The 27232-nt window shown below is 42.2% G+C and overlaps 1 protein-coding gene across 7 annotated transcripts in view; it reads left to right on the forward strand.

Annotated features, from left to right (window-relative positions):
* The window catches only part of EPHA5 (EPH receptor A5), a 191433-nt gene that overhangs the window by 17644 nt on the left and 146557 nt on the right, over positions 1–27232 (forward strand). For all 7 annotated transcript variants that reach the window (XM_030947989.1, XM_030947993.1, XM_030947990.1 and 4 more), the window contains exon 3: positions 25968–26631. In XM_030947989.1, coding sequence (XP_030803849.1) covers positions 25968–26631 — 664 coding nt within the window. The remainder of the gene's footprint in view (positions 1–25967; positions 26632–27232) is intronic.

Raw genomic sequence — 27232 nt, forward strand, 5'->3', positions numbered from 1 at the left:
TACAAAACCACGTTCTGAAGTAAGCTTTTTTAGGCATAGTGTTTCACTATTGCTGTGAACAATATCCTGTGGAGTGCAGTCACTATTCAACAGTGGTGCAGTTCCAGCTGAAGATACACTGGTACTCTTCAAGTGTTGCTGATTCCCCGCTTGATTTTTATTATAATCTTAACAGAACTTAAATACTTTTCTTAGAACCATAAGTGCTAGAAGTAGGAGACTGTAGTGGGGCAGAGTTGCTGTTTAAAGAAAGCAAGTGTTTAGTCTTTGGCATTGTATGGGAGTGCTTGGGAGAAATTATCTTTATACCACAAAGGCTCAAGCTGGTACATTTTGAAAACAGATTTCCACATGTAAAACAAACAAACAAAATCCCACAAAAAACCCCTTCTGAGACAACTGGGATAAGAGGTCCAGGCAAGCCAAATGAACTTGCTTTTGGCAGATCCTTTGTAGATATCATAGTCTAAACTTCTATTACAGCTGTGTGCTGTGTTAATTTTTGTATATTGAATATTTAAAACATTTCATGCTCCAGAAAGGTCCAGTTGCCCTTGTTTTGTCTCTTGCTCACCTCATTTTTTCTGAACACAATGGGAAAATGTGATCTAACGTGGGAAGTGAAAGCAGCATTGTATGGGAAGGAGGCTGACTCTCCAGCCTGGAAACAGATCAGGAATAAAGGCAGGCCTGTTTTGTGCTCGTCACCTCAAATGAAGAAGCACTGTAGCAGCTTAAGTCCCCACAAGATCAGACCTTGATGCTCTGCTAAGCAGTGTGTGCTGGCTCACCTTGTGAGAAGCGGGTTGTATGGGAAGAGAGACAAGCACTTCGGCCAAGGCTGTCCTCTGAAACGCTGCGTCTGGCGAGGCACTTCCTTGGTACTGGCTTGGGTGGTGGCCATGATCCTTGCAGCCTGGTTGGCCTTCATATTCCCCATGCACATGGAAGGTAGGAAAAATCTCCCTCTTCCTTCCTATGGAGTACTGAGGGATGCATGGGAATGAGATGGCTGAAATATGCTATGGCTGAGTTGGGCTTTGAAACGAAGCCTCCTGGTGTGAAGAACCAGCTGCTGAGCAGGAGAAAGGGCTTCCTTATTTCTGCTGCTTTTCCAAGAAGGATAAGTAAATTGCAGTAGTGTGGCTTCCTGGCTGCCCCGTGTGGGTCCAGCAGCCTGCAGCAGCTGTGCAGTCAGCTCTTAAACCTGCATTTTATCTGTTAAAGCATGAGCAGAGTTCCTGTGAGGTCCTCATGGCCATGGAGCTCAGAAAAGGGACTCTCTTCCTGACAAAAGAGCATGGTCAGCATGGAAAATGCTGTCCTTTTTGTGCTCAAGTTAGGAATTGATCCTCTTATTACATGCCAAAGGGATGGTTTTGATTTATTTCTGCAGCTCTTGCAAGTTTGTTTTAACTTGAAGGTGGTTACTGTAATTACCAGAGGCTGTATCAGGAAAGTCTGGTCCTCTTGTGCAGTAGGAAGCCCTCCAAGCACATGAACAAAACCAGTCAGGTTGTCTATTAAAGGCTTGTACAGCAGGTCTGAAAAGTCTTTTACCTCTGGACCGATTGCTGGGCCAGTGCTTAGGAGTGCCCAAAGTGGGCACATCAGAGGTTTGTGTGTGCATTGCACGTGGCTGTGATACGGGACAGCTCTGACCTGCAGGAACTGCCTGTGCTTCTCTGTGCTAAACATACATTTTTATCCTATGGAAACTCATAGTGGTTGGAACAAGAGTAAGTGCTGTGACAGAAACAGTCAGGTGAGGTCAGGCAGTGTTTGTAGGCTGTATTGCATCCTCTTCCTCTCCCTTGACTGGGCGGGAGGCTGTGTCATGCATTTCAGCTTGCTGCAAAGCCATAGCAGGGGCTACAGAGCAAAGCCATGCTGTGCAGTTTCATTTGGTCGGGCCAACTAAAAACAAAGTTGATATTTAAAATATATATTTTTTTTTAGCTGGTTTGATTTATTCAGCAATTATATCTAATTTTCATTCCAGTGGCCCTTATAGGGCTGATTTACTTGTTTGACCCTCCCACCTTTCACTGTTACTTTAAAACTTCTTTATTTATAGATTAGAAGTACTATTTTTCTGTCCAAATCAGAGTGCTGCACACCTGCTTTGCTTTTTCACAAAGGGTTCTCTTCCATCTCCTCCACCTCGCATTGATTTCCCTGAACTTCCTGCAGCAGTGAACAGGAAAGTCTCTGTGGTCCTTGGGGTATTGCTTCTGTGCTGTGGCTCAATGCACAGCTCCATATGTGGTTTTTTTTTTTTTTCTTTAGGCTCAAACTGGAAAATAAACATGTACTGAAGAACCTGGTCCTGAGGATATGTTAATTTTCTGCAGCAAATAAAGAGTTGTGAGGGAGCTAGATGATTTCTTGCATGTGGACAGCAAGAAGGAAAACAATTGCCATTCCTTTGGGGGGTTAGTAAGGCCAAATACTGAAAGTTGGGTAAATGGAGCTGGACTGATTCTACAAGTTGTTTCTAATTTATGTAGGATATTGGTGGTCTGGATTTTTTTGTTTGCTTGGTTTGGGGTGGTTTTTTTCTGTTTGGTTTGGTTAGTTTTTTTTTTTTTTTTCCAAGCAGCATTTCTGGCTTATTTTTTTGAGGACAGGTACCCTAGGGTGCCTCTTTAAAGTTAAAAATAACAGCAGTTTTAGATTACTCAGCATGATTTGGGAATAGATTCTGTTGCTCTCTGTCAATCCTAGTTCAGATAGAGATTTAACACAGGAATCCTGGATTGAAGGCAGTGCTTGCCCTCAGGGATAGAAATAAAATAAAGGGGGAGGGATGGGGGGTAGTGAAAGGAGAAGGAGGATTCTTGGCACCATTGAGCTGTGTCATGTAGTTATGATTATAATTGGCATTTTCAGGGCAGTACTTTTGGCAGCCTGTGGGTTTTTTTTCCTGCAAATGCTGCTGCTCGTCTGTGACCAGCGTAGAAAAGGAATTCAGAGGGATCTGCTCTGTGGTTTAACCCCTGCCAGCAGCTAAGTCTCACACAGCTGCTTGCTCCTGCCCCACTCCCCAGTGGGATGGGGGAGACAATCAGAAGGGTAAAAGTGGGAAAACTCATGGGCTGAGATCAAGGCAGTTTAATCAGTAAAGCAAAAGCCATGTGTGCAAGCAAAGCAAAGCAAGGAATTCCTTCCCCACTTCCCAAGGGCCAGCAGGTGTCCAGTCATCTCCAGGAAAGCAGGGCTCCATCACAAATAACTGTGACTTGGGAACTCAAATGCCAAGGATATTCACTCTGAATGCCAGGATATTCACTCTGAATGTCCTTCCCTTCCTTCTTCTCCCCAGCTCTATGTGCTCCATATGGTGTGGAATATCCCTGGGGTCAGCTGGGATCAGGTGTGCCAACCGTGTCCCCTCCTAACTCCTTGTGCACCCTCAGCCTTCCTGCTGGTAGGGTGGGATGAGAGCCCCAAAAGGCCTTGACTCTGTGTAACCTCCCTAAGGAGAACATCCCTGAATTATCAATACTCTTCCCAGCACAAATCCAAAACATAGCCCGCACCAGCTACCATGAAGAAAATTAACTCTATCCTGGCCAAAACCAACACATATGCTAACATGCAAGAATGCGATTTAAACAGTAGCAGGAAGCGTGATGGAAATAAGTAATACTGAGTAGCTGAGAAAATGTTAATGGCAGCCTAAAAGCCTGCAATTTGGCTGCTTGGTTTATATGTATGCATTTTTGTACATGCACACTTTTTTTAGTAAGAAACAATACTGCATGTCTAAGGGTTTGAAATAAACTGTATAATCCAAACCCAAGCAGTAGTAGCTAATGTTTTCTGTTATATACCAAATAAAGGAATTTTACACAAACCATGTGTGGGGTGATGTTTAGCTCAAGAGTTGAAACATATAGGGTGTTTTTTCCCCAGTAGGATTTATTATATATATAATTATATATATAGTTATATATCTGTCCTCTGTGACTCTCTTTCTGGTACTTCATGTCCATGGTCATTTTTTCTCATCCCATGGGGCCATGATGATGTGTCTTCTTTTGGTTGTGCTGCCTGTTTAGTGTGCCAGAGTCATGCATGCTTGCTTTGTACAGTATAACTCCAACAAAAGACCTTGAGCTTTGGGTTTGGAAAGAGGTTATTAACCAGAGGTTAATAATGCAACTGTATGAGACCCTTGTGGTATTTAACTAAACTGTTTTAAAGCAGAACTGACTTCATGTTTCCAACTCTGAAAGTCCCAGAGGGAGAATGAAGATGCTGGAGTTCAGTGGGAGTAGGGCACTGCCATGAGAGGTAAATTTGGCCAGCAGACTACTGTCCAAATGGGTGGATTTCCCTGCTGAGTTGGTGGTGCTTATAAAGCTGCATTTGTTTCACAAAGCTTTATTATACCAATCCAAATCCAAAGAGATCAGCTTTGCAATGGGGAGTTGCATCTTGTGTGAGAAGGCTGATGGAGTTGGGTGTACCATAGAGTCTTGGACTGGCCCACAGCCACCAGAGAGGAAGGGAAAAAGCTTTCATCCAGGCTTGTAATGGGTAGGACAAGATAAGCAGAATTTGTTTTATCTAGACTGGTTCAGGTGAAATTTGATAGAATGTGGCTTCTAATGGTTAGTCTGTGGAGCAGGTGTGGGATTTCTGTCACAGGAGGTTTCTGACAGCAGGTTGGACTCTCTCTGCTATTCTGGTCAAGCTGAGTTCATCTCTTCTGAAGGACAAACCAGGTAGTCTGCTCTGACCTATTGCAGCCCTAAGTCTGAAGCCCTTCTGTCTGAAAGCTTGTCCTGACTCTGTCTAGGATGAGATCTGTTTTTGTTTCCCTCTGAAATTTGGTGTGCTTTTTTTTTTTTTTTTTTTTTTTTTTTGGGGGGGGGGGGGCATGTTGAGTATTGGAGGGTGTTGGGTGTTGTTGGGTTTTTTTGTTATTATTTGTCTTTTCTTATTTCTTTAATCTTGGCCTGACTAAAATCAGGTTACTGTTACTCATCTATCAACCTGCATTTAAGATCCACTCTTGCTACCTGCAACACATTAGCTGCACTGTGTATCTGCTTTTAAAGATACTCATGCTAGACAAGAGTTCTCATTGTATAGCCTTACCATTTAATTCATGTCCTTTCTCATATCTCCTTTTGTATCTGAAGTCTAATCTTTTCACTCCATTTGAGACTGCTCTTGTTGCCCTGTCCTCTCAGCTGGCTGCCCTTTGGTTTGTGTGCTGTTGACATAAATCAGCATTTATTTGGGAGCAGCATCTGGCGAGGTGTAGGTCTTATTAAAGGAGATCTAAAATGCCTAGAGTACTCTAAGGTATTGTAAAATAATTTAATACTAGTGAGATTAGGAATAAAGCAAATCTTTATCTTGGCTAGAACTGTATTACTGGAATAATACATTCTACATGGGAAAAAATAAAGGTTGATCCTTCAGTATATAATTTTGTAAATACTGTTGTCAGCATTAGGTTCCTCCACACAGGCTCATTGGGCAAACAATAATCTCCTTTCATGCTAAAATGTCTTATTTTTTCTCTAGTGTCTAGGAATTACATTGGGGGATAAAAGAGCTTTGAAGAGCTTTATCTTCTAAAACCATTGTTTTCTTTGTTGCTTTTGTGCCAATTTCAGAAATATTGGTATCCAACAGTTAGTAACCATACAATTAAAATGTACTAATGTAGTGCTGTCATGGAAAATCTGAAACTATACAGAATAAAATATTACCATTACAGAATGCATATGCAACAGCCCAGGGTTTTCAAAACATGCATTAGGATTTTATAGCTTATTTTATTAATTTTGAAGTATGTTTCTTACTGGTTCATGTGCCAAATATATATATATCAGTGGGTTACTTATCACTTAATTGCATAATCATTTTATAAGACTTCAAATGCACTGGCCCCATTTGACAGCATATCTTTTTCCTCAGGTTAATGGCACTTTTTTTGGTAACTAAATTCGAGAATGCAGTCCTGTTTGATTTTTTTTTTATGTTACTTATTCAGGAAAGCCAGCATTAAAAAGAAAAACATTAAAAAGAAAGAATGCTAGCTTCAAAAAGGTAAACACCTAGTAGGTGTGTTCAGGAGGAGAACATTTGAAATGCCAAATTCCTGAAAATAGTGTTAAGATGGAAGCTGGTATTTTGTCTTCATGGCAAGCCATTGCCTTGTGTATACACAGTGAATGAGGACAATAAAAATAGAGAGCTAATCTGAAGACCCTTCACCTAGCTGGAAACCTGAAAGGAGAGCTTTCCAACTGACTGTTGTGTTGCTGCAAAGTCCTGGTATGTGGTTATCCTACTATTAAGAAACAGTTCAGCATCTGAACATCTAGGATTGTTAGAACAAACTTCCATCCATTTTTCAAGTTATTATTGGAAGTCATTCAGATTTTCTGTTTGCTTGTCCTGATCAGAAAAACAGGGTGTTTTTCAGTTGCTGAAGGCTACATGCACATATGAAAGTGGAAGGTGGGACTGAGTTCTTGGCTATTGAAAGAAAATGATGGTGTTTTATTTCAAAGCTCTTCTTGTCCCAGTATATTTTGGGTTGACAGTCTTAATTTATCTGTAGACATCTTCATTTTGAGTGAAAAGGCATACTGAACTCTATGATTTAGTGTGTGCAAGTAAAACAATAACCATGAGGTCTGTTGGTTTAATACTGAAAGTACTGTACCAAAACAGATTGGAGATAAGGTATGAGCAGCACGCATGGAAGCAAATCATGCTTTGGAGGCTTTTGTGTTAACTCTGCTCCAAAGAAAAGTGGTAGCTCCTTCTCTCCAGCCTTTAGGCTCTTCAACATGAGTGATGAAGCACTGTTGAGGAGAGTGTGGGTGACACCTGGATATCAGTCATCTCTGAGATACCACTGTGATATTGTATGCTGTCAGGCCACTGTGACTGATGGTCTGCACCCCATGGGATGAACAGTGAGTAGAAAACAATTGCAGAACATGGTTTGGCTGCTTCCTCTGCCAGGGCAGAGGATTTGGGGGGGAAAAATCTACTGAAATAGTCTCAAAAAAATATAGACTGCCATCCTGAGGGTAGTTGTCAATATTTAGAGTAGAGAGCAATTATTTCTTCCATGTGTAATGGGACATCACTGATTCTTAATTCTATTTCAAGATGATTTACTGAAGACACATCTGTGATGTAGTAGTGATCTATATTTAGGAGTGTATGACAACTTGTGTGTTAGTTTGACCCTCACCTACCCCTGTATGATCTTAGTGGTCTTCGTAAGGAACGATCCATGGATGAGTTGCCAGTTAGCTGCAGGGAGGAAGCAGGATTGAGCCCCGGGGCTGGTAAGGATGAAAGCTCCCCTGAGAGGAGTGGGGACTGTGGATCAGCATGGTGTGATGGAAGAGGTGTAGAAGAAGTTGCCTGCTGAGCTGGGCATGCCTGGGACAGCTCAGAGAAGGCCGATGATGGCAAGGAGTAAGAATGCTGGTGGCTTTCTAAAGCCTGGAGCTGTCAGATCAGGCTGAAACCTCCACACGGTCCTTTATTGGCTTCCTTTTGCTGCTTTCCAAGAAGGAAAGTATTATTAGGTACTTGGTTCTTGCTGAAATGCTTTAATAAGCATTTAGCTTAATGTGCTCTTATTTATTTCTCTTTGTCATCATTATTCAAGCAAGTGCCAGGCAACTCCTTTGATTATATTTAATTCTTGACTTTACAAAATGAGGATTCAAAAAAAAATCAAGTTCAAAAAACCTTGTCAAAAAAGTAGATGCATTTAAATTTTTAGAGAGGTTCCCCATACTAAGGCCTGAATCTTATTGTTTTCCATGTATATGAGCTACCTATATTTAGAAGCATATAGTGTCCTGTAGATCTGTTACTTTTTCTCCACTAAGATAAACCAGAATCATATAAAGATGTGTGTTTTCTGTGGATAATTGCTCTCCTTGGGATGCTTTCTTGCAAAGATCAGAACTTCTGGCTCTGAAGTGGAGGGAGGACTGAACATTCATGCTACAGAATTTCACATTTGACTTCAGCAAAAATATTTTGGGACAAGTGACCTGATCCCTGTCTTCAGAGATCATCCTCTAACCCCAGTGATTCTTCCCATGATATTGACAGTATTCAGGATATTGACCATGATATTGACAGTTATCAGGAGAAGATGGCACTGGGTGTTTCTTGCTATGATTTGAGATATCATTAATCCATTTTCAGTTTGGTATCAGTTGTGAGAAGGAGCTACTTGGTGCTCCTCTAGTGCAAGTCAGTGCCTCAGGCTGTGAGCTAGACCAAGAATAGATGAGTGAGCACAGGGTGGGAGAGGAGGTGATGACAGGACTTCTTAAAATATTTATTCGTTGAAAGTGCTCTTTAGAATTAATTTTTTTGAGGTGTTTGAGTTTTTCTGTGATGCACAGGTGCCACTCCTTCTTGGATGATAACCCCAAGACCTAATTGTACTCAGCAGATACCCAGTGTGGGGGTGAAATTGTCTGGTTTTGAAAAAGAGGATTTAAGAATTTTGGGGTTTTTTCCTCCAGCTGTTCAGAAAACTAGCACTTTCTGTCTGTGTTGGCTGCCTTTTTCATTGGGACCTGATGTTTTAATTTGGGGGAGTGGGGATGGGACTAGGGCGGCGGGTCAGCCTGCAGACTCCAGGTACAGCACTGATGTGATTCTCCTGGTTTCCTGCTGGAGCCTGGAGGTCCTTACAGTTTGTCACTTAAAGGTGAGGGTCATCAAAATAACTTGTGCTCTGTATGATGCCTGCTCAGTGTGGCTTGCTCCCAGTTCAGTCAACAGTAAAGGACAGCAAAAATATGACCTTTGGTCTTCTGTTCAAAAGCCTTGGGGGTGTTGAGATTTGTTTTATTTTAGCTTTATTTGCTTCAGAAATTGAAAGATACACTTGAGAGCTTTGCCTTGGCTTCAAACCTCCAAACTGGGGGGCTGTTGGGGCTCCTTGCAAGACCTAATTTTAAGTGCTTAGAACTGTAGGGCGTGTACTGACTTTCTTAGCTGATTGCAGTGCAAATGTAAAGTCAGCCCATAAATCGTAGCCAGTGTTGTGATTACAAATCATTACAATAATGTGAGATTATTCAGTTTGTCACAAATCCTTCTAGACTACACAATTAAAGTCATAACCACAAATACAATCCTGTAAGATAAAGTTACTTCATTACACAATCTCTGTCTGGTTTACTGTTTGCTTTTTATTTTGATGACAGATTGAGTAAGTGAATTTTTCTGTGTAGTTAACTTAAATGGCAACACACATACTTTTAATATCTCTGCCAATTCTGGAGTTAACTTTGCATTCTTAAATTTATTGATATTGATTAATATAGTAATTAGCCAAAGCCTTGATTTTCACTCTAGTGATGGGAAAATCAACTTTAAAATGATGACATTTTAGAAAAGAATTGCTAGTTATGTCCATCACTAGACCAGTCTTGTCACATGATCAGGAAATACGTGATTCATAATCACTGATACATTGTTGGGTAGGTGACTGGAAGGAGGTTGGTGCTCTCCTGCAAAAGCAGTGACTGCTGTCAGTCTGCAGAATTATAGTGAGGCAGAGGACAGCTGCTGAACAGGAACAAAATGAATAGTTCACTTGGGAATGGATTTCAGACCAAATCAAAACTTTTTGTACAGTTTAAGAGACCCATCTCATTGCTCGTGTGGTCCCTTCCTGCCATTGGATGTCCTGATGCTTCCAGTGCAGAGGAAACTCCAGCGGGCTAAGGAGAGACTTGTGCCTGTCAGCCAGAGCCCAATGGCTCAGTGTGTCAGAGTAATTCTGATAAATACCCAGACTGAGATAATCAAAACCCATCCAGGGATTTGGTTGTTGTCCTACTTATTAATTTTAATGATAATTGAATATCCATGTCGATTACTCAGGCTGTAAGCTCAGCTTCCCAAGCCCTGTGTATTCAATTTCAAAGCACTGCTTCTTCAGAGTCTGGTGTATTTAAGTCAGAGGGGTGGTCTCAGAGTGGACAGGCAGGACAGATAGGCAGGAGTCTGTGTCCTTAGGAGTCACAGTAAGTAAGTCTGGCAGAGTCTGTTTCTCAGAGCTGCATAAGTGTATTGACCTGGCAAATGTCTTTAGCCCCCAGGGGATTTGGTTATGATGCTGCCTATGTAATATTTGTAAAAGGCTTTTGCTGTGAAGGTGTTGAAGAGAAAGCAGGGAATCTCAAGCAGCCCTTGCTTGGTGTTTGCAAAGCTGTTTTGTTTGATACCAATAGCGCAGGTAAACCTTTTGGACTTCTCTGTTCTCTGCCCCTTTTGAACAAAGCACTACTGAGAGATCTTTTGCTTGCAGGGCTGTCTGCTCCAGTGCTAACTTGGGGTGTTTCTCAGCACTGCAGTTTGCAGAGGCTGACCTTGCTGAAGCTGGATATGCAGAAGTCTCTGTGCGTCTCTACCGGTGTTGCAGAGGGTCCTTGTCAGAAGCCAGAATCTATGCTGAGCTTTTTTTGTATGTGGGGAGCTTTTCTCAAATGAGTTCCCTGGTGCTTCTGACCCTGCTGGAAGACTCCATAGAGATCCCATTGATCAAGGGTAAAGAAAGCAGCTAAATCCAAAATGGGGGCTAATGCTGTAGCTATCCTGTGTTTTACTGAACTGGGAATGACTTAAGTTAGCAAAGTCTTGATTTAAACTGCCTTTAAAAAACAGATTGTACCCTTCCTTTTCTTCAACCTTTGTTTTGTTTATTTAAAAATAAATCAGCAAAGAGACAAAATAGAGTGTGAACAATTTTTTTTGCACACAGTGCTGCGACCAAAGATACTACTTGGCAAATTTCCTTCCTTCTTTGCACTGCAGAGTTTTAAAACTGAGAACTGTTGTTTTTCCTGTATTACAGTAAATACATAAGGAATCAAAATGATATTAAGGAAGAAAGTTGGGCAACACCCCGCTGTTCAAATATGTTGATTGCAAATCATTGACATTCTAGACATGCTATTTCTGTTTGTTAGCGAGTCACAGTTTCAGTGCTGGTGGGGTAAAACAATTGGTTGGGAAAAAGCACAAGATTATAGTATTTGCTAGTCCTTTCTATTTAAAAAGAAGAGCAGATCCATGAGTGTGTGGGTTGAAGGTAATAATGGTGTACCTTCATAGGATTTAAAGCCACTGGGTGTGTTAACATTATGTAGTTGAATCTCTTGTGGCATATATGGTGTAGAAACTTGTTAGGAGTTCTTGCAGCAGGTCTGTAACCTTGATTTGGCCCACAGTGCATCTTCTGGAGAGAGATTTCTTTAAGTGAGTTATGCTCTTGTGCTAAGTCCATATCCCTTTGTAGCTTGAACTAACATCCATCTGTCCTTAATGTAAGACAATCTTTCTAGCTCAAACTGGTCAGACTTCAGTGCTCAGTCAATGGGTCTTTCCATGCCTCCTCTTGCTAACTTTACTGGTACATGCTAATCCTCTCTCTCCTCCCAACAACCCTTTTCAGGCAAAGAGGCCACAGGCAAGTTAGCTACCTCCCAGCCTTCTCTAATTTTTAATGGGTTTTTGTGCTATAAAGTAGGGCTTTGATCTCTTGAGTAGCTGTGGACTCTCTTGTGGGATCTTTGCAATTTATTCTAGCTGAAGTGATGCCATTTGAAAAGAAAATGGCTTTCTGAAAGTGATATTAGTAAATTGTTGCTGAAATTAATTCTGAAAGTAAATTAGTAAATTAGTATCTTGTTTGCTCTGTGAGGCAATTTGGGAAGAAAATCATCCTTGTGATGGAAACCAGGTAAAAGTGAAAAGGAAATCCTAGTGCCTGCTCAGCTGGTTGCTGTGGCAGGTAGGAGTTGCAGAGCAGTGCAAGATGCTCTATGACATGAAAATGTGGGCTAGAGCTGTGCTGAAGACTGTCATTAGAGAACCTGTGGGATGAATATGTGGTATGGGGAGTCCATAGGAGGTGGATATGCTACTACATGAATGCACCTTCACAGGTTTTGGTAGGAAGACAGGTTCCTGATACACTGGAAGATATAACCTTGGAGCCCCTTGAAGCTCTAGGAAAGGTGGGATTCAGTCCTGGCTCAGCAGCAGCTGCTGTGCAAGTAAAGCCAAATACTTTGCAGCATCTCAGGACTGTGCATCCCTGAGCAGAGAAGACAGAACCAAAATCACCTGAGTGCTTGGATGGCCTGTCTGATTGCTTCAGTTGACACAAATATGAAAATTCCCTTTTTGTGTGCATGAATGGTAGAGTTCTTTTGGGTCAGGTCCAATTTCACTTGCAAGGCAGGAGGAAGCTATTGAGAAGCAACAACACGTTTTTGTGTCCTTCCCCTCAATGGCTAATCCCTTTACTTCGTCCAAAATTTCTTTCACTGCTTACTGTTTTAAGTTTCTTTGTGCACAATAATTTATGTATGAGAGCAAACATTATTAGAAAGCTTTATGTGTTGTGCACTATGGGGACAACATTTCAGCATCAGAGTACCATTCCTTCAGCAGTCTTCTTTGCAGTGAGTATGTGTATTGGTAAGAAGAATTATGTCAATTAACCACATAACCTGTAGAAGTGCTGTTTCCTATGCTAATTAGCTCTTCCTCTGAGAACTGTACTTTCAGTTTATTTTTCAAAGTACATTCACTCATCCTTTTCCTTTCAAACTTCAACACTTGGTGAAATATGCATCCAGGTTTGCTGAAAGGCGCTGAAGCTCACGAGACAAAAATTGAAAGGGGAGTGATTCAATGGTTTAATTGCTAAATAATGATGAAACTGTGGTTGTAATTTCCCGTTAGTGTGAAATGGCCAATCAGCCCATTTCATAGAGTGAGAGCGTGGCCTAGGATAGGGCTGGATAAATAAACATCTGTAGTTTCTGTGTCAAGTGGTGCCTTTCAGGGACTCCTGAAGATTATGTAAAACTTTTTACCAGAAAGTCAGGTTCCAGACAAGAATTATCTTGCCTAGCAGTAAAATGCTGTTGCTGCAATTTAACTGAGTTCTGTCCATAAGCTGCAAAAAATTAAGAGATGGTTTCATTCAAGGATGACCCTACTGTGAGAATATCTCTTTGATAAGCAGGTCGAAGTCACGGGCCCTTGCCTGTGGCTTTCTGACTGGCCTGCTAGGCTGGTAGGGGAGAAAAAGCGCTGAAAGGAAACACGAAAGCCTGGAGCTGTGCAGGATGGCAGATCAGAACATTCAAGGTGGCCAAAATCCAGCAGGTCCACTGCCACCAGGTGTTTACAAGCTGCGATCTCCCACCTTAGCCCAAACCTGCTGGAGGAAGGGCAGGTTGGTGGCAATCTGGATTCTCATAAGGAAATGTAGCCCCTTCCCATGTCCATATGTTTACTTCCTCTTTCTGCTCTGCCTCTCCAACTTCCAACCTACCATTAATCACAGTGTACCCTGGATAGAAAATAGCAGTAGTAAGAGCTTGTAGCTTAACCGAGCAGCCAGAAATGCAGCAATAGACCAATTAATTAAATTTCTATTGAAGCTATTTTTGGATCGTTTGTTCTTTGAGGAACTGCATGTCTTCAGCATTTCTGTGTTCTTCACCTCTGTGCCTCAGGGACTTGGGTCTGGAAGAGACTCTTACTGTAACCTGGTGAGGGCAATATACATGAATCTTAATTATTTATGTACCCACTCTCTACCCCCACATGGCATAGGCATGTTGGTGCTAACTTTAACCCACCTTACTTCTGTGATGAATATATGTGGCTTATCATGGGCTTGGCTACCTGATCAGATACTTTCTTTTGAAACTTCCTTGGATCCCCCTTATGATGATGAATGATGGTTTGACTCCTGTGGCAAGTTCTCACTATGGTTGATTATGCCCTGCCCCCCCACAACAAGAAAGTTATCTTCCCTTCTCTTCAAAACCATTCAATTTAAATTCTGGGATCTTTTGTTGGTTAAGCAAAAGCAAGCTGATAACAGAACTTTTTTCTCTGTGTATGTGTTGCAGTATTACCGTCAAGTTAAGCCATGGTTTACCTCTTGGTCAAGAACAAATTTGAGTTTTTTCAGTTTCTTCTGAAAACTTCAGCAGCTTTCCTAGACTTTGCATTATCACAGCTGATTGCCGAAACAGCATTTATTTTTGCATTGCAGAGGTCTCAGCTGGGGATTTAGCACATGATTGAATTTGCTTTCCTAGCCATGGCATGCTGATGTTCAAGTGCTTCTTCAGAGGTTGCCAGACACCAGGAGAGTGTGGAGGTTGCATTGTGTGTTGTGTTATATGAAACATATTCTTTGTGAAATCGTTAGGATACAGGACATCTGTCACAAACAGTCGAGCACATCTGTGTTTCTTCAATTCCAGATTAAAAGGAACATTGAGGTCTGGGTTGCATCTTTGTCCAGCAGATTTACACCCGTGTAATTCTGGTGCCTTATTTAAATAGTAACATAAACCTGACACAATGGGAATTAAATCCCATAGAATAAAAAGTAACTAAAAGTTTCATTATGTTGTGGAATAAGCATACCAGGCATCCACATGTATAATTTATTACCTATAGTGGGGTAAGTACTTAACAACCGTTATAATAAACCCATTCTGTTCATTCATTTTTAGATCCTAGCATACTGATTCAGACCTTAACTGAAAGTGAATATACAATCAATGTCAGGCTTTTTATGCAGGTTTAATAATGTAGGCCTGCCAAGGTTCTTTAATTAAATAATTATTCATTGTTCAATCAGAATAGATTGTTTCACTATAGGGATTGCAGGCAAGTACATGCAAAATCTACCCTGAACTGATCATGTTTTAGCTGCTTACTGTAATCCTGAGTGATCATCTGTCACACAATAAAACAGGGAAGAAGGTTGCAGTCAGATATTAAAAATGTAGTATCTAATTCTGAGGTGATCAAAGAAAAGCATGCTAAGGTACAGTTTGGTGGTGCTGTGAATAAAGTTAGAACTGTCTGACAAGTGGGAAAAGTGGGTTTTTTAGATGGTTCAGATTCAACAGAACTCTCACCAAACCCAAAGTAAGCTAAGGTGCTCAGCATGTGGGGAATCAGGAAATCTGGTTTTGGGTATTTTACTTGTAGCCCCCTGTACTCGAGAGGTGGCAAATGAAGCTGTTAAGGGGCAGTGCTGTAAATTTCGTGTTGTGTGTGTCTGCTGCACACACCAGTTCCCATAGGAGGGTCTACACAGGCAGAGCAGCCTCCTCATTTCTTCTGAGAGTATTGGAAGTGCCGAAAATCTGTTTGGCAAGGGGGCTGCTGCTTGTAGCATTGCACAGGGCTGGCTTCAGATGGCCCCTGCTGCCATGGCATGTCATTAATGCAGCTCACAGCAGCTGGACTGAGAGGACTTCAGTGTTTATTAGGGGAATATAATCATTTAAGCCTGAATAAGCTTCAAAGCTCTAATGTGGCTGTTTGGCCAACAGAAATGAGATGTAAATTTGTGCTGAATAGCCACTGATTACAGAAAGATGATTAATGTGAGGTTTAAAATTGATTTATGGGTGCAGTTGTCAAGGCCTAAGCCATGAATGTAATATTATCACTCTGAAAAGCTTTGGGTAGATTAGAGACCAGGGAGCAGTGGCAAAATAATGCATTTTCTGGAGGGTCTGATACGGTGTATGGGCCCTCTGTAGTCTAGTCAAACTTGGTGTATGCCTGAGAGGTTAGGCTTTGCCAGTGCAGCACGTGGATAATGGTATCACTTTCCTGAAATACTAGAAAACCAGGAAGTTTAATATGTTTTGCTTTCATTAAATGCACTTTTAGATCAAGGAATTTTTCTCTTTTACTGGAAACTCTTAAATGTATACACACTTACAAGAAATTAGAAAAAGCCGATGACAATCATAAAGATTAAGATTTTAGTTTAGTTTTTGCAAAGTTCTGCTGTTCTGTGCATTAAGAAGAAACCAAATAATTTGTTTTATTTCAGTTGTAGTAAACAGAATCACCACAAAGATTTTGATTTATTTAAATACTAGGTCAACATTCAAGTAATAAGGAAAACTTCTTTCTTCCTGCTTTTCGAAGTTGTTCTGTGAATGTCTTGGTATCATCAGATGACGAGTAATGTGAATAATATCCCAAAAGCTTTGAAAATCCAAGCATTTGGTTATAAACCTAAAATTTATGTCCTGCTCTGAGTCCTTCTGAAAATCTGGCTCTGTTAGCCTTCCAGTGTTAAACCATGTGGTGTCAATACTGTTTGTTCTGGCCTTTGTTAAATTGCTCTGCAATGAGTGTAACATTAGGCAGTGAAAAATGATTTAATGGTATTGTGTTTCTTCATTGCTTCTTTCACGCTCGTCTCCATTGTCTTCCCCTCAATTGCTGGTCTGTGATGTGAAATGGATGTTTTAATTCAGATGTACAGAGAATTTCAAACCTTTAAAAAAATAAACCTGTGGGAGGGGAGGTGGGGTTTCCAGCTAGCACACTGCTTTGTTCTGGGAAGGGGGTCGGCGCAGTGCCTGATTAGGCATGCTGACGAGGGGCTGGTGCTCCTTTTCATTTCAGTTCCACTAGCCTCCAGCTGGGTTCTCATTCCATTTGGATTCTGGTGCTGACATCTTTCATTGATCATGCAAATTGTCAAAGTCTGAGCTAAACTTCAGTCTCGTTTTTTTTTTTTTCCCCATGTATCTTGGTGTGCAGACTGAAAAGTCTAGGTGACTTTGTCCTGATGTTTCTCCATTTTTCAACAGTTTGAACTGTGCAGGTTTCTGAACAAATAGTATGTTTCATAAGCATGTACTGAAAGTAATTTTTAAGGTTTTAATTGTTCTTTCTTATCCGTTTTCTTGGGTGGTACTTTGTGTAGCAAATTGCTGCTTGTGTTTTGAGATGCTATCGCGGCTTTCCAGAAATCTCCATTGTTACTCAGCTAGTTAGTGGTGCAGAGCAATCCAGGAATTGTCAACGCTTTTGCCTTATAGGGAGTTTCACTGAGAAGTCTCCTGCACAGCCTGCTGCAGAAATGGAGGGTGTGGCAGCAAATCTTACGTGCATACTACAAATAAAAAATCATGTTAAAAATTTGTTCAAGTAGTAAACTCAAGTGTTTACACAACAGGAGTTGATGATTATGGAGTTCTCAATGTAAATTTAGGTGACTGATAATGTCTTCACATGTAGCTCTTCTTGAGAGGAGCAGTTATGCTTTGCCTCGTGGTTCCAGTGTGAGGCTCTCCTGTTTGGTGTTTTCCCTCAGCTCTGAGCAGTGTGACGACGTGAGAACCTTTCTTGGCATTACTCAGTGGAGGAGGAGGATTTCTAGCAGTCCTGATTGCACACAGGATGATGAAATGTTGATCTGGGTGGAATTAAAAATACCCAAAACACTGCAAGATACCAAAGTATCCACCCAAATGCTTAAGCTCTCAGTTCTAAAAATTGCATTTTTTTGAAGCTGATGTCTGCTGATGAGCTGTTCTGAGTATTGGAATGTGCAGTTGGCGGCAGTGGAGTTAGGATGGAGCATGGTGGTGCTGTGAACATTCACCCAGCTCATTTTCAATGTAGTTTTTTTTTATATAGTGGAGATGAAACATCAATTATCTCCCCATCTTTGCTATTCACTCTCCGGCCCTTTGTCAGAGTGCAAAGCCAAATGTGAAACCTTGGCACCAAGTGAAATTGATACTTGTTAACTCTTGATGCAGTGGGGAGTAGCCTTTAACATGAAGCAAGGCCCTTTTTCTCCTCTTAGCATTTTTGCTGCCCACACATTGCAAGAGGTCATCCAGAAGCACATCTGGCAGTTCCTGTAACTCTGCTGAGGTGAGGATTTGCCCTTTTAGTGGGAGGTGGTTGGAGGGAGTAGTAATGGAAGTGACTTTCTAAGTTTGCTTTCTGCTAGGTAACTATCACACGTGGGCTAGGGAATATGTGCTTGGCTAATATAGAAATGGAAAAAAAAGTTTTCACTCGTCTGATGTGGCACATCTCAAAATCATGCTTTAAATTTCAAGTTCATACCTCTTTGCTATTTGCTTCCTCCACTTATGTTTTAGTGTATGAAAAATGATCCTTAGCTTCTTGCTGGGAAATCTCCAGTAATGAGTGAGGAAACTCATATTTACTTCAGCTAATTAACCTCAGGGTATTCTGAAGCTGTGTGTTAACTGGACTATGCAGCTTAGTGACCAGAGTGGCATTGTAAGAAACAGCAGGAAACTGCAATCCAGTAGTAAAATCCAGAGTAGCCCAAAAGTAGCCCATAGTATTCTTATTTTTGTTTTATTTTCCTGATTGGAGAAATTGGGAATGTGCCAAGCCACCAGAAAACGTTAAGTTCCTTCTTCAGAGACTCAGCTTTCATTAGGCCAGATTTCCGCCTGAGTAGGGAGATTAATCAGATGCTTTCTGTCCTCTGTTATCCATTATGCTTCTTGCTTGACTGGTAACTGCTGTCAGTAGGTATATATATCTGTATGTATAAATGTCTCAGTTGTAAAATTGCCATTCAAATGAGGCTTGAGCCTCGGGTGGGGGCACTGTCAGATGTATGGAAATAGTAAGATCCCAGACAGTTGCAACTGCTTCTGGTATTTAAAGGTTTTAGTAAACTCTTGCCAAATGTTGTTTGCATTGAACTCACTGCAGTTTCTTTTTGACACTGGCTCCTGCCTGAAAATGAGCTTCAAAGCCCCTAAAACTAGGCTGAGAAAGTGTAAAAAAAGCTTCACCTTTTGCATTATAAAAATGGATGTTGGTATTAGAAAAGTTTGCACAAGTAATAATTTTTTTGTGGCTTGGTAACCAAAATTTAAAAGTGTGTTTGAGGCTGAAAGAAGTACTTTGTATTACTCCAGAACAGTTTTTTTATAAATTTTTAATGTGGCCTCTATTTTGTTTAAATTCAAGAAGAGAAGATGATAAAGACCTGGTTTGTGAGGCTCTCAAAATAACTGGTTTCTCTTTTACTAATTTTTTTTTCTCCCTCCCCTTCTTTTCTGACTTGATCTAGGTACATGAATTGCTTTGGTTTCCTGATTATTTGTATTTCAAATTTGTCATTTACTGGAAAAAGTGATGTGGCTCTAGTTGGTGTCCTTCCACCATTTGGTGCAGGGCAGCCAGGGAGAAGCTGCTGAGCTGTCCCAGTAAGAAGGCACCCTGCCCTAAAGCAGAATTTGAGTTTTAAACCTGTGTGGTTATCCTGGCAGAAATGCTTAAAAATTGTTGCCCAAAAGTGCTGTTTTAAGCACTGGCACTGATAGAAAAAGCTGGACAAAGTTATTTTGATGTCTCTGCGCTGCTCACCCATTGCAAAGAGCAGGGTTGCAAACAAACATGCAGCATTGTTCCAGGTTACTGCATTTTTCTGCTGCTTGACAGTGGTTTGGATCACTGTCCCTTGCTGTGAGGGGGAACCAGGCTTCTCAAGCTCCCCATCCAGGTGCTGGTGGACTCTGCCATGATCAGTAGGTCACAGAGGTTATGCATGCACCTCTTGCCAATGCCAGTGTTCAAGACAGAACTCTTGCTCCTGCCAGTCATTGCTGCAGAGGGAGCTAAAAGTAACATGACTTTTTGGGTGCTTCGTCTTTTGTGTTTTTGTTCTTTGAGCAAGCAAAACCCATTTAATGAAGACTGAAACACCTTCAGCAAAATCAGGCTCTTGCTTAATCCTGCAGCTCCTGAGCTGAAAATCTGAGCAATGCCACATATCACAGCTTCTGTTGATAACACTGGCAATATTTGGTGGCAGGATTTGAAGTCCCTGAAACAGGGACTGGCCTGATTGTAAGTGCTGTTTTGCAATAGGCAAGATAGTGACAAAGTCAGCCTTATTTTACAGCTAGCACAGCCCTGCAAAACCTTCTGCAGTGCAGAAGAAAAGATGTGTAGCGCTCTGCCTGGCTTTCACTAGAGATTTAGCCTTATGTGACCTCACTGAAGTCACTGAATCTGCGCAGAGGAAAGCCTGCTGCTTGTTTGCTTTGGCCGCGTAATATGATAGCAAGTGGAAACCAGCAGGTAGCTAAAAAAAATAACAAACCCACAAGTTTTTGGGTTTTGTGATGGGAGGGAAGAAACAGGTTGCAAGATAAAGTTGAGTAGTGGGAGGGAATATTTGTGAGGGAGCAAAGCTGGAGGCTATTGATTGGCAGCCAGGTCTTAACATCAGCTGCATAAAAGGAAATCGAAGAGTCTGCCCAAATGTTACCAGGATGAAAGGCAGGATAAATGGTACTGAGCTGAACACCAGGCTGGTTTGCCCTTCTGAAAGGGCATCAGGTGTCCCCTTTTCACTTGGCACAGGGATTGCAGAGCACCATGCCACACTGCCCTCTACACCAGTATGTGCTCGTGGTGGCCTTGACCAGCAGTATTTTGAGGTAAAATTGCCTTTCTTTGGGCAAAGCACATAGAGTATCTCTGATGCTTTCACACATTCAAAGCCTGAGATCAGAGATCCATGCTAGGCTTGCTTTTTTCCCAAAGAAAAAAGATAAAATACGTAAATCCTTTTCTAGTTTTACATCTTTGTGCCAGCAGATACCTGAGTTAACATGCATGTGTTGCAGAGTTCTGTGTGGCAGGGTGGAAAAATTAAATAGGAGAGGATGAGGCTTCTTGTAGCATGGAGCCTGTGAAATATGTAGTGGGAAGAGAGGCAGATTCACAGCCCTTGGGGTGAGGGAGTCCTGATGGGAATGTTTCAGGTAAGTCTTAGGAACACCTTTGCTTAATATTCTTAAGCTTCCTTTCCCTCTTAAGTTAGCTAGGATTTTGCTAAATGCCTGATTTCTTTTTCAGCAGTGCAAGGATGTGTGGAACTAGGAACAAGGCTTGAAACGTCTGTACTGCCTTTTGTGGATGCTAAAGAAAGTGAATGAGTCAGTGAAGACCAGTAACAAAAATTAGTACTGCAACTCCCCCCCTCCCCTCAAAACCAAATTAACAAAAGCTCTGAAATGTTCATCCCTGCTGTCAGTATTTGGTTTTGGGGCAGCCGCCTTTCGCTGTGCTGTGGTAGCAAATTGCACTCCTGGAATCTCCGAGATTAGAAACAAGCCTGAGTAGCAGACAGCTGGTGAATGTGTTTTAAAATTGTCCATTTAACCCAAGGCTGCTCCACTGAATGCTTTTTTAACTCTTATATCTTTAGTTAGATGTGTGATATCTTTGGCCTTTCTCAGGACAGGCAGCCTGTATGAACTGTGTGCTTCCTATTGATGGAGCTGCATTTTCACTTGCCAGCAGTAGTGTGCTGGAAATTTCAGATTCAGAAATAGGTCTTCTATAAATGATTTAACATCAGGCCATTGAAATGCATTTGTGTTTTCCTTCTTAGGGCTATTAAAGATGTAGAGAAAACATTTACCACCAAATTAATGGTTGCACTTTTGTTTTAATCCTGCAGATGGGGTTGATTTATATATCAAAAAATATGTGCTGCAGAGAGGAATTATAACATTACACAATTTTTCGGTTGTACTTAATTTTTTTCATGCCAATAATTTTTATCTAGATGCTGTCTCTTTAATGTGGTGGGATTTCTTTCTCATTAACTGTAAGGCACTGCATGTCATCCTGTGGTTGGTATTTCTCTGTTGGCTGAAATATTTCTCTGAGGTCTGTAGTGACTAGGAGGCTGGGACCAGGCAGAAGGTGCAGGGGCTCTTACTGCCATCTCCATCTCGTGGAGGGATGTAAAAACAGAAGGGTGGCAGCTTGCCGGAAGTCTCTGGGGGCAGGCAGATCCAGCTGAAGAGAAAGAAATGGTGTAGTCCTACATGCAGATAGGGGAGAAGAAGATTAAATGATAGAGCAGAGATTTTGCACAATACTGGCTGCTCTGATAAAATCTGGTTGACTTTCCCTCGGGGATTATACAGAGATAAGCGGCCTTAGCTCATTAGCACCTCCCCTTTCTCATGCTCTGATGATTGCTTTAGGTTTGATGGCAGGTGGTGATGGCAGGATTTGCTCTGATCTGGGGAGCAGTACTAGAAGTGCTGCACATCTTGAAGCCCGAGATGTTAGGCTGTGTGCCATTTCTTGCAGCTGAGATAAGACTCTAGCACAGTTCATTGATGTATTTGTGCTTGGACCTTTATCCTCATGGTGTTTAGTGCTCTCAGTGCATGAAAGCAACCATTAGAATCACAGCACTTCATTTTTCAACAAATGAACTTTGTACTCGCCCCCAAAAGCACAATTCCTGAAGCAGCAGTGGAAATGAGCTTAACTGCATAACTCTGGGGAGCATCATGGTTGGGTCCTTGAAAATTGACCTGGCAAGTATGAAAAAGTCAAGTGATGTTTTTCAGCATGCCTTCAAGTTAGGTCACTAGTGATATTACTGCAACATCACAGTCATTGTAAATGTCAGTTCTGTTAAAGAAATACACATTAATGCTCTTTAGATGGTGCACAGTGTTTTACTGTGTACCTTGTGGTAAACATCTCCATGTGATGAAACTGGCCTGAGCCATTTCCAGTGCTGAGATGCTTTGCACCACTTCCTGCTGGAAGTTAACACTTATTTGTGTATGCCTGTTGATGTCAGCACTTGCTCAAGTGATCCTCTGACCTTCAGCCAGAAAAAAGCAAAGTTAAAGTCATTATGTCTTTCCTGGGCTATATTGGTATGTGCTCATCTGTCCCCTGGGCTGGTTTGGCAGGGACCCCTCTGTGGACTGGGGGAAGTGGAGGGTTACTCTCCCTTTTCACCAAATGCAGAATCACCACCACCTTTATAAAAACAGGACTTCACCTTTATATAGTGTCATGCTTTAACCCCAGCTGGCAGCTAAACACCCACAACACCTCTCTCACTCCCCCCCAGTGAGTGAGCAAATCAGAAGGGTAAAAGTGAGAACTCGTGACTTGAGATAAAGATACTACAATAGGTAAAGTAAAAGCTGCACGAACAAGCAAAGCAAACCAAGGAATTAATTTATCACTCCCATGGGCTGGCTGCTGTCTGGCCATTTCCAGGTAAGCAGGGTGGAATTCTCATTACAGTCCCTATCCATGGACCAGACCATTAGGGATAATGTTGCAATGAACTCCTCTCTTTGCTCCTGCTCCTTTTTTGGGCTTAACCACAGACTTGAGTCCCTTAGGATTTTACCTGCTCAAAGTGGAGCCTTACCTGTGTGCCACAGTCTCTTCAGGGGTGTACCTGCTGCAACACCAACATAGCCACAGCCACAGATGCTTTGAGATGCGCCTGCTCCAGCATGAATGGATCCACAGCTGCTTAGGGCTGCTCTCCCACGTGGACTAATCCCCAGGTCACACTCCTGTCAACTTGAGTTCACACTGCAGCTCCAGCATATCCAGTGTAGCATCACAGAAACATCAGGGATGGCCTGGGCATTTGCCAGCCTGGAGCTTTGTCACTGATGCCATCAGGATGTGGCCAGGCCTGGTAGAGTAAGATGGTCAGCAGTTCAGCAAGCAGCAGAACCAAGGAGCAGGCACTAGCAAGCACCAGGCTTTAGTGTGCAGTGAGCCAATCAAGCCCCGTGGCAAGCCCAGGAGCCAGTCAGTGAATAGCTCAACAACAATAACAGCTATAACTTTAATCTAGTACATTCAGATCAAACCTGTTATTTTCTCAAACCCTTCCAGCCCCACACTGGCCATCAAAAGGACTGTTGTGGTCTAACCCCATCTGGCAGCTAAGCACCACACAGCCACTCCTTCACTTCTCCTGCAGAGAATGAGGGAGAAATCAGAAGGGTAAAAGTGAGAAAACTCATGGGTTGAGAGAAAGACACTAAAATAGGTAAAGCAACAGCCATGCACACAAGCAAAGTAAACCAAGAAATTCCTTGGAAACACCACTTCCCATGGGCAGGCAGGTGTTCAGCTGTCCCCATGAAAGCAGGGCTTCCTCACATATCATGGTGACTTGCAAAAGCAAATGTCATGATTCTTCCTGTCCCCAGTTCTTTCTTCTTGCCCCAGTTTTATGTGCTGAGCATGACACCATATGGCCTGGAATATCCCTTGGGCCATGTGGATCAGCTGTCCCAGGTGTGTCCTCTCCCAGCTTCTTGTGCGCCCCCAGCCTCCTTGCTGGTGGGATGGGCTGTGAGGCACCAAAGGCCTTGACTGGTGTAAGTGCTGCTCAGCAGTCACTGAAACATCTCTGTGTCATCAACAGTGTCTCTAGCACAATCCCAAAGGTAGCTCCATATGAGGTACTATGAAGAGGGTTAACTCTACCCTGGCTGAAACTTGGAAGTATATATGTACAGTATATTTATTACTCAGATTAACCATGCTAGTTGAAGAATGGTGGTTTTTCTGCTTTTAATTTCATATATCAAAACCTTCCTCTTTACTGGAACGTAGAAAATCTAGCTGCTGAATTATTCTATGTTGCCTACTTGTCTTTTATCTTTTCTCAGTGACTCTCCTGGTAATTGTTAATTGCCTTTCCTAAAGTCAGGCATGAATCCTGTGCAGATCTGCCTGGCTTTCGCTGCAGACATATCTTTGTCCAATTCTGTGGTGCTGTCCAGTGACAATTACATCTTAATCAGAGTTGTGGCCTGTTTAAGCCCAGAGACACAAAAAAGGGTTACAAATGAAAGTACTGCTTGCCATGGCAAAAATGTCTTTGGGTTGGGTTCCTTACTTGGAAGGCTGGTGGTGCATGTGAGCTCTGCATATCACAGTGGGGATGTCTTCCTGCACAAATCCCCACTTTCACATCCCAGGCTAGGCAGGAGAAGAAATGTTTTTCTGATGGTGATGTTTGTAATTCATTTCTGACTGTACCATCGGATTATGTTCTCATGTCACTTCTTGCTGCTGTTTTAATTTAAAATGTGAGAACAACATTTCATTTTAAAAACATATCTTGTTGTTACATTGACTCTGAGGGCGTTCTATCTCAGCTCTTCAGTAATGGCATCTGGGCTGAGAGCACTCTCAACTGTATCTCAGGCTGTATTCCCAAGGAAAAAGTTTGGCCTTTGGCCCTTAGAAGATACGCAGCCTGAAACAGGAGAACCTTTGAATTATGCTCTGTGCATTTCCTTTGTGCTGCATCCGCAGCTGTGACCAGATGTGTGCAGCAATGCTGAGCAGAGGATGGAGGAGGTGTTGGGTGGCAGATGAGTGGGTCAAAAGTAGAAGGAAACAAAACTGAAACCAGCACTGGCTCTCCTGGGTTCTTTGCTGCACTTAGATGGTTAATCTAATCTCTTAATGCAACACTAGGGTTGTCAAAAGCAGAGAGTAAACTCTAATGTGTATCTGTGGTAGGCACAGTTGTGATGCTACTGATTCTGAGCTGCACCAGGAAAAAGCATTTCTTCCAAGTGATACCCTTCAGAGCATGGCTAAAATAAAATGAACAAACAGTTGCTGCAATTCCCACAAAGCTGCAAAAAGTTGCCTGAAGCTCTGATTAAAACCTGTGTAGCACATAAACAGCTCAAGATTTGCAGATCCCTGTAACCTGTATTGGAAGTAATCTTCTCTTTGCATGAGCAAGAACTACACTGACTAGTGCACTTGGGGATAGCAAAGGCTCATTTATTTAGTGTATCACTCCACTGATTTTCTGGCATGCTGTTTGGTGGGGGAGAATAGCTTGTAGAAGTGTGGTTTTCGTTATGTGGGGCAGTGATTTGAGGATGTGGTAGAAAGGAGCCTGGGGGCATGGGGACAGACGAACCGTGGATGCATTGGAAAAGCTCACAGAAACGGCCCCATCTGCTTTTGTTTTGTTTCCTAACTGAATAGTAGTGGACAAACCCAGCAATATGTTTTCCCACTTCTGAACTGTCTAAAACAAAGGGTTTTAACTAGCATCCTTTTCTATTTATAAAGGATCATTTATCTGACTTTACCAGGAATGTATCAAGCCTCTAGGTCAGAAAGCTTGGCAATTAAAACATTTTTTCCCCTGAAAGTCCCGAGTTCTGAAGCCCAAGATGCTCTTTAGATGGGAAAGCTGAGAGTTGTGACTGTTTTAAAAAGTACTTTTCCTTTTTATACAGTGGGAAGAAATTGGTGAGGTGGATGAAAACTACGCTCCGATACACACATACCAAGTATGCAAGGTAATGGAACAGAATCAGAACAACTGGCTTCTGACCAGCTGGATCTCTAATGAGGGGGCATCCCGCATCTTCATTGAGCTCAAATTCACCCTGAGGGACTGTAACAGCCTTCCAGGGGGACTTGGGACCTGCAAGGAGACTTTTAACATGTATTACTTTGAATCAGATGATGAAGATGGGAGGAACATCAAAGAAAACCAGTACATCAAGATTGACACCATTGCTGCTGATGAGAGCTTCACAGAGTTAGACCTTGGTGACAGAGTGATGAAGCTCAACACGGAGGTGAGGGACGTTGGGCCCCTGACAAAGAAGGGATTTTACCTGGCTTTCCAGGACGTGGGCGCCTGCATTGCCCTGGTCTCCGTGCGCGTGTACTACAAGAAGTGCCCGTCGGTGATCCGCAACCTGGCGCGCTTCCCCGACACCATCACGGGGGCGGATTCCTCGCAGCTCCTGGAGGTGTCAGGTGTCTGCATCAACCACTCGGTGACTGAGGAGGCACCCAAGATGCACTGCAGTGCCGAGGGGGAATGGCTGGTGCCCATCGGGAAGTGCTTGTGCAAGGCAGGCTATGAGGAGAAGAACAACACCTGCCAAGGTAAGGGTTTGCAGGGAGGGCGCTGTGCTGAGCTTCCAAGGGGGTGGGCAGTCTGGGCTTTCTTCTCTTCCATGGTTTTTGTGCCTGGTTGAGTTGACAGTGGTGGGTCAGGTTCTTATTTCCACTGAGGTCTTTTGAGTAAGTGTTACAGCAGGAAGACAGAGGTCTGGGCTGGATGTTGTGGCACTTGACACCTATGTGCAGGTGCTTCTGGTGCTGCCAACAAGGAGAATCTGGCATTCTTCTATTACCTTTGGAGCACTGTACTATTGGGTCCACGAGGCAATTGTAGTCTTATCTGTTATTTAGAGATTTATGTTATTTTTCCTCAGTATCAGGTTTTCCTTATGAGTCTTAGAAGCCCAGTTTCTTTTTTTTTCTGGACTGTACCCAGGAATGTTTGAAGTTAATCTTTCTATAGAAGATGCATTTTGTTTTTGTATTTGGAGGAGTGTGTTTTTCTGTCTTTATCACTCTATGGGGGGCTGGGTATTTGATGTGGTGTGAGTTGATTGATTTTCCTCTCTGGTAAATAATTTAATACAAAGCTGCTCAGCTGTTCAGAGTTAAACTTAAAGCCCCACTGATAAAAATGCCTCCA

Source organism: Camarhynchus parvulus, chromosome 4 (genome assembly GCF_901933205.1).
Source record: "Camarhynchus parvulus chromosome 4, STF_HiC, whole genome shotgun sequence".
Taxonomy (NCBI): domain Eukaryota; kingdom Metazoa; phylum Chordata; class Aves; order Passeriformes; family Thraupidae; genus Camarhynchus; species Camarhynchus parvulus.